A 13,972-nucleotide genomic window follows, 5' to 3' on the forward strand; every position below is an offset into this window, starting at 1 on the left:
TATGAGAGGACTAGGGGACATCCATGGAAACTGGGCAAAAGTGTGGTTAGTAAAGGTGTTAGAGCTGGGTTCTTTACTTTTAGAGTAGTGAATGAGTGGAATGCGCTCCCTGAGTCTGTGGTGGATGCTGTGACAGTGAATGAGTTTAATGCGAGGTATGATAGATACTGTATGAATGTCAAATAGTTGTGATGAATATGATTTGGGGTCTCCCTCGATGAGTCTAATGACTCCCTGGAGTTGCCCGTAATAATAGTAATATTAAACAAATATGTCAAGGCAGATGTCAACTACATGGCACATTGATTCAAAATACACAGTGATGTCTCACAGCTTTGTTAATATTAAGTTTGCTGAATTAGCCACATATCTCTTCCTCACTCATAGTCAGTCTCTCCTCATCATCCACTGCTCTCAAAACTCTCCGTTATGTCACATTCACAAGGATGAAAGACTTTATGAACTGCTCATTAAATATTTTAACTATATCCTTTGTTTGCAGCAATTGGTCTTATACTATTTTCTAGAGTCATTGCCATCCTACAATAATTATTTTTAATTTTGTGGCTACATATCGAAATAACTCCCTAGGATTTTGTTTTGGCTTTATTAGCTAACTGCTGCTCATAATGAGCTTTAGCAACCCTCACCAACTGAGTCACCCTCCTTGCCTGTTCTTTGTATTTCTCATGATTCAATTGTTACAACTGCAGTTGATTATTACCACTCCTCTTATGTTGCCTCCATAATGCTTTTTTCTCTGTATTGAATGTTTAATCCCTTTATTCATCTATTTCACATCTACCTTATTTAACCTTCTGACCCTTGGAATACAGTTAGACATTACTTCTACTACATAGTTCTTAAATAGCACACAAACAGCATTGATCTTCTTTCTGCCAAATTCTTCATTCCATGCTACAGCTGCAAGCTGTCTACTGAGTTTCTCATAATCACCAGCCTTGTAGTTCTACATATACCCTTTCCTCACGGAGTCCTTCCATGGCCTCCAATCATCCAGGTAATCACTTCATGGTCACTCCCACAAAGTGGAGTGAAATTTGACACCTCATTTATAATGACATCCTCCCAATCTATGTTGCCATAATTAACATCATCCATAATGATCACCATTTTCCCATTTGTTTGGCTAATTTGCTTTTACATTTCCTGGTCACTACCCTCCATATTACCCAGTCTATACCAACATCCAGTGAAGTATTTCATACTGTTCACTTGTTTCGCACCATACTACTGCCTCAAAACTACTACCACTATTTCCCCCTTGTATGGGCACAACTCTTTTTCTATCATCATTAACATTATTCTACTTACATTTTTACTCTTTCTATCTTTACAAAATACATCATACCCTTCCATCTCTCTCTCTCTATTCCTGTTAGGAGTGTCATCCTGATCCAACCATGTCTTACTTATTCCAAGAATTTTTGGTCGAACGAATCTTGATCAATGCAATCATTTCATTTCCTTTGTTCCTTGTTTCTGATACTTCTAACAGCTTATTCCTGGATCTATAATAAGGTTTACTGATATTACTTATTAAATGTGATGTCATGATACTTTTCTTGAGCCATTTCTTTTTCTCCTTACTTATCCCAGAACCTTCTTCAAATCCAGCTGTTTTCACCACGTCCTAGGTCACTCCCTTCCATTTTTGTTTACATATGCATTCACATCGTCTTGAAGCATCAACCTTTCTTATATCATCGACCTTACATATACACTTACATGAGTAATCATGAGCTTAGTTTATTTTTTGTAATCAAATAGATAATAATAATAATAATAACAACACTGTAGTACTGATGTAGTAATGTTTTTTTTTTCTCATCAGAAGTGAGGCCAGTAGTTTTAATGTTCGACCAAATCGAAGTAACTTTAGCATACCATGTAGATTGTAGTGTAGTTTGTTTCTTTATATATATATGTGTGTGTGTATACTCCAGATGATGACCTTAATGTGAAGGTCAAAATGTTGAGTGATTATTTTAGTTTATATTAAACTGAAGTTTCACTATTACAGGGAAGTTGATTCCATAATTTTTATAATGAATTCTGATCACTGTGCAACTGTGAAAGAAAATAAAGATATGTTGAAGAAACTGAAATGGAAAAACCATTTGTGTGTTTATTCAAAATAGTTAGGTATTGAGGCTGTATATTACATGCTAAGTTTAGTATGTCACCAATTTCTTATTTTTTCATTAGTAGCTATTTGAATTCTAATAACATTTAAGATCCAGTGTACTGTCTAATTGTGCTGCATAAATCATTGAGTGCTCTATCTTATACTTAAGCATGACATAAGATGAAGATATTCCACTTTGTTCATTTTTGCTTATATGTAAGAATGACTCGAAAACCAGCATACACACATGCACATACAGAATGAGGCTTTAATGCAGGGCTAAAAATGTCTTGAATAAACATAAGTTTATCACTTTCAGTTTATTTACTATGTCATTATGATCTGTCATTAAGTATGAACAGTTATAAAACATAGCAGCAACTTGTTATCAAGTGAATTTGAAGTTTCCTAAGTCTAAGACTTACTGAAAATCTCATAATATGTTCAAATATACTGGGTAACCATGTGTGATAACCATTGAAGTATTGCATGCAATTTTTTTTTTTAGGTTATAGAAAATGTACCTGAAGGGCAACGTACAGTTCACCCTGAAATATCACATCAAAGTTCCCAAAACTCTTCTGGTACTGCAGTATGTCATACTCGCCGACAACACCGAGGAGATGCTAAGGTATTGTAAGCGATGGCTAAATTGTTGTAAAGCAACATTAAAATATTAATGAATTGGATGAGTTTACTTATAAGAAGTTGCTCGTGCACATCATTTATTATTGTTATTATTACTTAACGCTTATTTCTTCAGGTTGTTTATTTTCAGATAAACAAAATTGACTAGTTTTGATAAGTGACATGCATTCCAGTGACATCCATGTAAGCGATAGTCTGACACAGACCAGAAGTTAATGGGACAAAAACCCTGAGTTTCTGGGAGAAAAAAACCCACTTGCCCGTGCCAGAGATCGAATAACTCGGGAACCAGTCGAAAAAAGCTTAGAAAAATTTCCTCTAGTCAATGACTAGATTCGAAACAGTCTTCCTCCATGCGGTCAAACGCCGTGGTGTGCAAATGCCACATCCACTGAGCTACACAGGCTCCTGGAGGTGTCTAACAATAATAATAATAATGGTTGTCAGAAATGTTTATGAAATCTCTTTTCACTGAACATTCTAGTTGTTCAAAGTATGTGTGTGAGAGAGAATGAACTCAGTAAACACCTAGGTGTTTACAGAGTTCATTCAGAGAGTTTTCTGAGTGGAGATTGACTCCAATCATGAAATGTATTTAGGTTTCGTTTTTTTTTTTTTATTTAAGTTTTACACAACCTTATTAATTAAGATTTTATTTTATATATTTTTAAATCTACTACCGATTACCAAAAAAAGTTTGTATTTGCCGCTACAGTGAAGCATAATAGTTTTTTTTTTTTTTTTGATTCTCTGCAATAGGTCCAAGGCATGGTTAGTTGGACCTCCTTCACCATAGTTGTAGTGGCATGGATTTCTCACAACAGATGTTGTAGGTCTCTCAGTTTTTCCATAACATGAAAGGTTGTAAAAACTTGTCATATCATAAGAATTATTCTTTATTCATCACACCTTCCTATCCATTGGCTACAATGAAAAGAAAATTAACAAGATGATTGTGCCTCCAGTCACTTCACATCCAGCAGATCACCCTTTCTCTCTCTCTCTCTGTGTGTGTGTGTGTGTGTGTGTGTGTGTGTTCCGGATGTGAACAAGGTTCCTTATTCTTGTAACTTGTCATATTACTCACAGTGATGTTTATGACACACTGTCATAAACATCCACCATGGGTAACATTTCCTTAATGAATACATTTATTAAATATAAATATTTATATACAGAATATATTAACATGCTAATATATCAGCATGTTACATGCCACAAGCTTATTAAAACACACTACATGTATTGCCTGTATTGTACATTACTGCAGAGCTAGAAGATCATTAGACAGCATTTTCACCAAATTCAAAGGGGTCAGATTTTATACCTGGAGTGTGACACAGCCCAAGGTTTCAGCAATTTTTTTTAAATTTCAAATATTGTCTAATGCTATTATTATTATTATGTAACAACTCCAGGGAGTCCAAAGACTCATCGAGGGGAGGGGGGGCACCTACTCTATAACTCTGTCTCCACCACTCAATGCACTAACTACAACAAACTGCAACTATCATCATCTGCACCAATGTCATCTACCGCCCATCATCACCACTAGTATGTTCACAGACAATCACAAACATCCACGTCCACAGTGAGATTTGAACCCACAGCCTTTTCGTTGAAAAGTGGATACACTGACCACTTGGCCAACCAAGATGTCATATGGTATTATGTTGCACTGCAATAAATACAAACTTGCCTTTTTTTTGTAATTAATCAGCAGAAGATATTAAAAAAACCCACCAAATCTTACTAAATATGGTTGTGTAAAGCTTTCTATGATTTGGAAAACAGTAATTCTTAGACCTCCTACCCAAAATAGCCAAGGCTAGCTATCAGTACTCATAGAAGGCATCCCTCTTAAGATTTTAGGCTTCTAGTTTATATCTTCCAGTTATCTATTGTCCAACCACAGATGCGGGACCCCTCAACACTTGTGCGCATGGCAGAAGAAGGTAAATCCATTCCGATAATAGGGTAATGCATTTTGTGAAATGAGTGTTTATTATTATACATTGGAAAATTAGCTTTTCTTTTATGAAAATTATAGTTTTTAAAGTGGTAATTATTTTGCTTGTACAGCAGTTGGAAAATTTCACATATAAGGAATGAGATTTTGCGTGTTATCGAATTCATACATCGCCTTATTCCTTTCTTCTCCTTTAACTGAATTGACTCTTCTTGGCATGGCAATCTGCCAGCTGGAGTTCTAGCATCTGTGGTCAGAGAGTATTTGTGTCTGTGCTATTACAATTTTTATATTGTATCTATATTGTGTAATATATATATATATATATATATATATATATATATCTGTGATACAGGCAAAATGTTGGAACCATTAAACCTGCCTGATTATTTCATTGTGCTATTTCCATTCCATTAAACCTGAAACAGATCCTCAACTATTATTCTGGTTAAATTGTATGATGACATCTTTGTTATATAGCCACATGCTTGAAGCTACTTTATCTCCTTTCCTACCAAAACAACTTGCATTCTCATTTCAAATTTGCCATATCAAAAGAAAAGTACAGAAAATTATCCCTCCTTGATATTCTCCTTTTCTGCTTTTTATCTGGCAGCTTAACAAGTTCAGTATATTGTAAACCTATATTGTAAACCAGAGCAATACATACATGGGAATTGGCACCTTATTGCTGACCCTATCAAATGATAGACACCTTCAAAAGAATCTAGCAGTAGAATAGTTTCAACCCAAAGAAGATATCCATCATATTATGTATAAAGTTATGCCTAAGAATTTCAGTGTTAATCCCTTATATTACCAAGATCTCAGAACCAATTTCAAGAATCCCCAAAAAATATAACCTGTGTGCCTTCCTACCTTCTTGGTCTTTACCTTTCACTTTACATCCCACTTGTTTACCAAGTACTTTGTGATTGCTGTCTCTTTGGATAAGCAGGATATTCTGTTGAAAAGATACTTCAGAATATCATTTTTGCATCTCTTGTAAGAAATGAGTCTTAGCTATTACATACTCATTTCTTACAATTTCTTACTAGACTTGCCTGAATTTGAATTGCAGTGACTATGGTTGCTTATCAAAAATTTGGGAAGCCTTATCTTTAATATCTTAAATAATAGTTTATTTTGTGTCATCTTCACATTGATTGTAATATACCATTTAAGCACACCTGTATCTTGCTTGTGAAATCCATTTATTATTCATCATCATCAAATTCCTTACATGTACCCTCCAATATTATCATTATCAGATCTTATATTTCTATTGTCTAAGGCACATTGTACCTATCAATCCACCTATATCTTGGTTTCCTCTGGGTCGTTTTCCTGCCAACCTGGCAGAGAACACTTGTTTTGCTAATCTTTCCTCTCCTATTTTGTTTAAGTGACCATACCACCTGAGATTAGCTCTGCTAATGCACTCCTGGATGCCGACAATGTCAAGTTCTTTCCTGGTATCCTTTTTTTTTAAAATATAATATTGCCATTGATGCCATCTGTTCACACCTCTAATCTTTCTCAGGACTCTCGTATCTGCGGTTTCTAGTCTTTGGTCAAGTGTTTTACTTCTGACCCAGCTCTCAGATGCATAAGTTAAAACTGGCTTGAACACTGTCTTGTATACAGCTAATTTAGTGTTCTGACTAATTTCTCTCTTATTCCATAGGAATTTATTCAATTGACTGCCTACTATATCAGCTTTGTTGATTCTCTGTTTATTTCCATATTTAATTTACCATCTTCACTAAAAATCGTGCCTAAGTAGTTGAAATGTTTTACTTGTTTAAATTTTAGATTGAAATGCCTGTGTATATTCATCATTAATAAACATTCTTGTCCTTACTTGTTTCATAGTTTGTTGAAAGTCTTCTGTTTGACATAATGTTTAGATTATCCTTCAGAAAAAAACTTTCTTCCTTTTCAGTAAAGTTCTGATTGTTTTGTTATTATTATCACAGATCTCCAGGAGGCAAGGACACATCGAGGGTAGGCTATAACACACACACACACACACACACGTACACGTACACACGTACACGTACACACGTACACGTACACACGTACACGTACACACGTACACACACACACACACACACGTACACCAGCTGTCATAACCTATCTTAGACTCACTACAACAAATTGTTCTGTTCTCCCTCACTGCTCTGCATAAGAAAAATTCAACTCCTTCCCACCTTTCATATAATGAAAATTTTCATAATTTTATATCCTATAAGACTCAAAGTTTATAAAATTCCATCATATCCCTTCATCCTCTTTCTTGAGAGTCCACATACTCTCAATCTCTCCTCCTAATTCCAATATCATATTTGGAACTTTTCTTGTACCTTTCTACAGTTTCTTTACCTCTGGGAACTCAGGAGACCAAATTTGTACACCATAATCCAGATGCAGTCATATCAAGATCTTATAAAGAGGCAAAACGACTTCTTCCTTATCCTTGTATGTTTTTCAGCATCACAGTTATCTTCTAAGTTGTTATGTGGCCTGTGAACTTCAAATTCCTATCCATCATCCAAGTTCCATAGCCTCATCCATTTCTCCAAGCATAATCCACCAAAATAATATGCCATTGGAAATCTTATCATGCCAAAGCGTATGACTTTACACTTACTAACAAATACTCATTATCACTTGCCAATATTATTATTACATAACACCTCCAGGGAGTCCAAAGACTCATCTAGGGAGGGCATCTACTCTGCAACTCTATCTCCACCACTCACTCAATCCACCAACTACAATGAACTGCAAACTACACCAATGCCATCTACCACCCACAACCACCACTTTCACAGACAATCAGAAACATCCATGCTCATGGCAGAAGTTGAACCCACAACCTTTTGGCTGGAAGGTGGATATGCTAACTACTCAGCCAACTAGGCCAGCATGTTCAAATCATTCTGTAAGTGCTGTATATTAGTAGCATCCCTCCTTGTTCTGCTAATGTATCTGGAATGTATCTTTGCATCATCAGTAAACAGTTGAATATCTTCTTGTAATAAAATTATAGACAACTACCATGATAGAGTAATAACTTCAATTAAGTATAAACCAAGATAATTACCTGACATTTCAACCTTCATATTAAGGTCATCACCAAACAGCAGGCCTGTTTGGCTGAGTGGTTAGCATATCTGCTCTCCAGCCAAAATGCTGTGGGTTTGAATCCTGCTGTGGGCATGGATTTTTATGATTGTCTGTGAAAGTACTGGTGGTGGTGGTGGTGGGCAGTAGATGATGAGGTTCACCATAGTTGGGGGGGGATTGAGTGGTGGAGACAGAGTTCTAGAGTAGGTGCCCTTCCTCGATGAGTCTTTGGATTCCTTGGAGGTGTCAGGTAATAATAATAAAAAGGCTAGAGTCTTATTTGTTTGGCTAGAAATCCGAATAAAAGAATAATCAAAATAAAAGTAGTATCAGCAGAGTCCAACATATGAAATTGAAATTATTGCCTAGAGTCTTGAAATGAGGAATTGATGGAAAACAAACTTGAAACAGAAGCTTTGAGTTGAATGTGCCATCCATATTCTTGAGATTTTAAGCCATCATTATTTAGATTAAAATGATTGATCAAAATTTTACAGGCTTCCTTAAATTTATGCTCATATCAAGTTTTAGTATGATGTAGGGAACAAGTTCTTTTTTAATCAGTTAATGGTAGAAAGTTAAGAGTGTGTTCAGGACCTGATCTTTACCAAAGTGATTAAATTCGATGTGTCAAAATATGACAAATCATATTTTGATGTGTCACATAAATGACATATCAAATTCAATTCTTTTATTATCAAATTTAGAATTTGATAACAAAATCACGATTCTGGATTTGAATCGTACATCCAGTTTCACCAGCATTTACAGGTGCTTTGGATTTGATACACTCCAGGGCGTGGGTAGAGGACCTTTTGAGGAGTTAAGTATGTTCTTCTATTTGGTAGGAGGTTTAAAAGTGGCATTAAGGTTTTAATTTTAGCGTAGCATTTTATTTATTTTTATAATGTCCCTTTAATGTATGGAATGGTAGTTTTAATGTAATCTGTGTTATTTCCATTTTTATTGGTAGCTTTCTTCTCATTTCCTCTCTCTGACTGTTTCCATTCTCCTCTCCTCTATCATTCTCATGACACTCTCTCACTTCCTTTCTTCTACTGTTTCTATTCTTCCCTCTTCTATCATTCCCATACCTCGATTTCATTCTGTTTCTATTCTCTCCTCTTCTATTATTCCCAAACCTCTCTCTCTCATTCCCTTTCTCATACTGTTTCTATTTTCTCTCTTCTATCATTCCCCAAACCCTTTCTCACTCCTCTGATTTGCCTTGCATTCATCTCTTCCATTCTCCTAATCTCACCTTTCATACTTCTCATCTCGTTCACAAGACATTTCACTTCCTCTTTCAGTTCATCTATCCCTCTCTTCAAGTTAGTCACTCTTACTCGCATTCATTCTCCCAATCAAGACCATCTCTGGAAACTTCACAGTCATTCAAGCCTTCCACACTCCTGACTCTTATTTAACTCATTCATATTTTGCTTGTCATTCTCTCCTACTTGTCTCCTGACATTCATTTCCCTTCCCTGACTCAACTAGGTCAGTTATCGAATATCTAATTCATTGAATTCTCCCATTGTCTACATTTTGCACATATATTCACTTCCCTGTCTCTCACCTGCCACATATTCAACTCCTGGGATGTGTATGTATATGCCGCAAACACTGCATACCACAAAGTCCTTTATTATGTTACGTATAATAGAGTTCTTAAATGGTGGAGGACTTGGTGACATGCCATTTGTGATTGCAGCTGTGGCTGCCATCATTCCTTACTGCTGAGGAACTACTAAACTAAACGCTAAATATATATAAACGCTATATAAACACTGTATTATATATATATATATTATAAATTCTAAATATATATATATATATATATATATATATATATATATAGATGCTATATTCAATTATACTAAATAGTGAAAACTTCTCTCCCTCTGCAGGATGCTTCTGACTGTGACTTCGCCTTCTCGGTAACCCAAAAATAACACAACATATAACAACGAAACTCCAAAAGCAGAACCACTAAAGAACACTGAGAAAAAAATATAGCACAATTCACAAAGGAATTCACACTATACACCATTTTAAAAAACACTTTTTTTTTACCACAGTCAAATCCACCACCATGGGCTTCAGATACCCTAGTGCTACCCATAAAGGCGACAGAAATCGGGGTTAGAGTCCTGAACAGTGTCCCCTAGTGGGCTAAATTGGGTTGTCTTGGCCATTGGGCTGATGTTCTTAAAATGTATGTTTCCCAAATTTGGGACAGTCTCATGCACCAAAATTTGTTGAGGTTTAAAATGTTTTTAAAAGCTAAGGCAGATTTGATGAATAGTCTTTCATACTTGTATTTGCTATGGTGTCATAGAGTGACCTTCTTCCAGCATGTTCTTTCAGTAATATCCAAAGCATGGTCAGCAAGTCCTGAGTGGCTGTATTGGTGAAACTGGATGTAGTCCTTATGTTCAGATATCCTGATATTGACTGTTCTGCCTATTTGGCCATAGTAGGACAGTTTACAACTGCACATGACCTGGTATACTCATGGTAGGTCTGGGGGATGTGGCTTGTCTTTGGTGGAGTGGATAAGAGATGCCAATTTCTTATGTGTGGCTGTAACTGGTTGTAAGATCATATTTCCTTAGGATTTTTAATTTTTCAGATGTACTCTGGATCTATCACCATTCCATATAGATATATATGGAATGGTGATAAATTTTGAATAATCATTGCTTTGAAAGAGGGGGGGGGTTACTGTTACATGGTTTTATTATTTTTGGATTTTTTTGGGGGGGGAGGTTGTAGCCACTGGCTAAGAAAGTGTTAAGGATATTATCAAGTTTAGTAGTTAGGGTTCTGTTATATAGGATTTTTATAATCCCATATTATTGGTGTGTGTGTGTGTGTGGGGGGGGGTGACTGATGATGAGTATGTGTAGGTTTTCTGTAAATGGAGAATGCCAGAGATTCTTCAGGCTGGCATGTAATCAGAGTATCTAGGAATGGGAGACTGTTGTTGGTATTTTCCTTTTCCAAGGTAAACTGGATTCTAGGATGTTGATTGTTTTAGTGTTGAGTGTTAAGAAATTGTGGAATGCATCCAGGCCACGCAGCCAAATGGAAAACTCAATTCATGTAGCATTGCAAGACAGTGATTTTTTTTTGTTGGGAAGAGTTCAAGACTTTTTCTTCAAAGGTTTCCATAAAGAAGTCAGCCAGGGGTGGGGAGACTAGAGAACCCATGGCAGGCCCCTTTATCTGTTTGTGTATCAGTGTGTCGGAGTGTGAGGTTTTCTGTACTAGGTTTAATGTGAGCTGAGTTTTTTATGTGTGAAGGTGTGTTGCCAGTATATAGTGTGAGCACTTTGGCTAAATGTTTGGCTAATTTGTATGTGTGTAAACCAGTGCCATGATATAATGTGCCATTATATCACAATGTGATATAATGGCACATTCTGTTTATAGATGTTTGGTAGTCCATATATCTGAGGTGGGAGGGGGTCTAGAGTTATAAGGCTTTAATTGGTAAACTCTAAAGTGGTTTTAAACCAATCAGATTACCCTGATAAGCTTGCCTGTTACTACGATCCCACCAGTGCACAAATCAGAACAGTCCATTGGCTCCTTAAGAAGGTTACCTCTTGGCATTTACAAACAGATTTCCTAGATATTCTGATTACAAACAGATTTCCTAGATATTCTGATTACAAACAGATTTCCTAGATATTCTGATTACACACCAGCCTGAAGGATCCCTGGCATTCCCTGTTTGCAGAAAACCAAAACATACAGGTAGATAAATTCACCAACAATCACCCCCCCCCCCCCCCAACAATATGAAATTATAAAAACTCTCTATAACAGGGCAAAATTAATCTGTTTGGAGATAACAGAGTCCTAACTATTGAACTTGACTAACACTTTCTTAGCCAATGACCACAATCCCAAAAAATCTAAAAACAGCAACTCCCCTATCCTCCTCTTTCAAAGCAGAGATTACTCAAAATCTATCACCATTCCATATATCTGGGCACATCTGAAAAATTAACAAAAATCCTAAGGAAATATGACCTTTCAACCAGTTGCAGACCACATAAGAAATTGGCATCTCTTATCCACTCCAAAGACCACCACATCCCATAGACCTACCAGGAGTTTACCTGGTCCCTTGCAGTTGTAAACTGTCCTCTTACAACCAAACAAGCAGGACAGCCAATATCAGTATATCTGAACATAAGGACTACATCTGGTTCCACCAGTACACTGCTCAGGACTTGCTGATTATGCTTTGGACACCCACCAGAAGATATAGAAGATTATGCTGGAAGAAGACCACTCTATTACACCACAGCAAATACAAGTATGAAAGACTTTATCTAATCTGCCTTAGATTTAAAAACTTTCCAAACCTCAACAGATTTGGGTGCATGAGACTGCCTGAAATTTGGGAAATATACATTTTAAGAACATCAGCCCAGTGGCCAAGACAACCCAATTTAGCCCTCTATGATGCAAAAAATAATCTGCAGAGATGGCAAGAGGTCACTTAATGGGATACGATAAAGGCACAACTTTGTCTGTGAAGTCTACAAAAATTCATGTACTTTGTACACTTACGGTGTGTGTGTGTTGTCTTATTATATCTATAATTTATTCATTGGAAGAACTAATAACTATTATTTTTCAGGAAATAATAACATATATTAAAATGGTAAAAACTTTAATACTTCCCTATATTTTAACAACGTTACATTGCCATCATCATCATCATCAGGGATTACAAGAATCAATGATATGTGCACATAAGCACTAACACTGGACAAATGAGGTCAAACAAAATGCAACTAAAGTTGGTACTATAGTCCTAAATGCTGTCCCGTAGTGGACTAAATTGAGTAGTCTTGGTTGTTGGGCTGAAGATCTCAGGATTAATGATTCCCAAATTTGGGTGCATGAGACTGCCTTAGTATATTTAATATTTTGGTATATATTATTTCTTGGGAAAAAAAAAAAAAATTAATATTTGACCTCCATGGAGTCAGAGACTCATCGTGGGAGGTACTCACTATTGCATACAATGCTCATCCAAACACATCTTAAACTGATTTAATGATGTGTCCACAACACAGTCAGGCAATGTATTCCACTTACCAACCACCCTCCATGCAAACAAACTGCTTCTCACTCCTTTGCTCACATTCTCCTTATACAGTTTCCAGCAATGGCCTCTTGTTCTACTCCCCTCTCCCATTCTCTGAAAAATCTCTTCCATGTCTACCTGATAACAACCCCTGACCAGCTTATGTCTCAATCATATCTCCCTCTTCCTCCTATTCATGAGGCTCTATAACTTACATTCTCTCAATCTGTCCTTATACTCCACATTCCAAAAACCACTGACTACGTTTGTGAATCTTCTCTGTACCCTTTCCAACATATCCTCATCACCATGAAAACCTGGCGACCAAATCTGTGCTCAATAATCCAAATGAGGCCTGATCAAGGCCTTATACAATAGAATCATAACCTCTCTATTTCTGCATGTCAAAGTTCTCCGCATCATTGCCATTATTCGATGTGATGTCTTCACAACTTGTGTAACGTGGCCACTGAATTTCAGGTCCTTGTCTGCCATCACTCCTAGATCTCTCATCTCCTCTACTTCTGTTAAAGTTTCCCCACCAAGTGTATACTTTGCATCCCATCGTTGCTTACCAAATCTCAAAACCTTACACTTGGCAACATTGAATTGACAGTTCCACTTACCTGTCCATTCATGCAATCTATTCAAGTCCTCTTGTAAGGCATTAACACGAGCCTTACTGTACATTGCTCTCCCAGTTTTGCATCATCAGCTGGATGTCACTAGTTAAACCCAACCCAATATTGATATCAATAACATACAAATTGAACAATTCCTTAAGATGCATTCCCTTAAAATGGCCTCAAAACTGACCTCTGCAGCACCACTAGTGACCTTTCTCTTTTGAGATACTGCATCCCCATATACAGCTTTCTGATACCTATCCGACAGGATAGGTATCAGAAAGTTGTAACGTGTTGATTAATTTTCTGATGCAACACAGAAATCTGTTTCAATT

The 13,972-nt window shown here is 36.5% G+C and overlaps 1 protein-coding gene across 3 annotated transcripts in view; it reads left to right on the plus strand.

The window, feature by feature from the left end:
• The window catches only part of Piezo (piezo type mechanosensitive ion channel component), a 1,325,935-nt gene that overhangs the window by 222,457 nt on the left and 1,089,506 nt on the right, over window positions 1–13,972 (plus strand). For all 3 annotated transcript variants that reach the window (XM_090398322.1, XM_090398324.1, XM_090398323.1), the window contains exon 7: window positions 2,658–2,780. In XM_090398322.1, coding sequence (XP_090254448.1) covers window positions 2,658–2,780 — 123 coding nt within the window. The remainder of the gene's footprint in view (window positions 1–2,657; window positions 2,781–13,972) is intronic.

The sequence above is a fragment of the Typopeltis vanoorti genome, chromosome 9, assembly GCF_054136105.1.
Source record: "Typopeltis vanoorti isolate ZY-2024b chromosome 9, IOZ_Tvanoo_1.0, whole genome shotgun sequence".
Taxonomy (NCBI): Eukaryota; Metazoa; Arthropoda; class Arachnida; order Uropygi; family Thelyphonidae; genus Typopeltis; species Typopeltis vanoorti.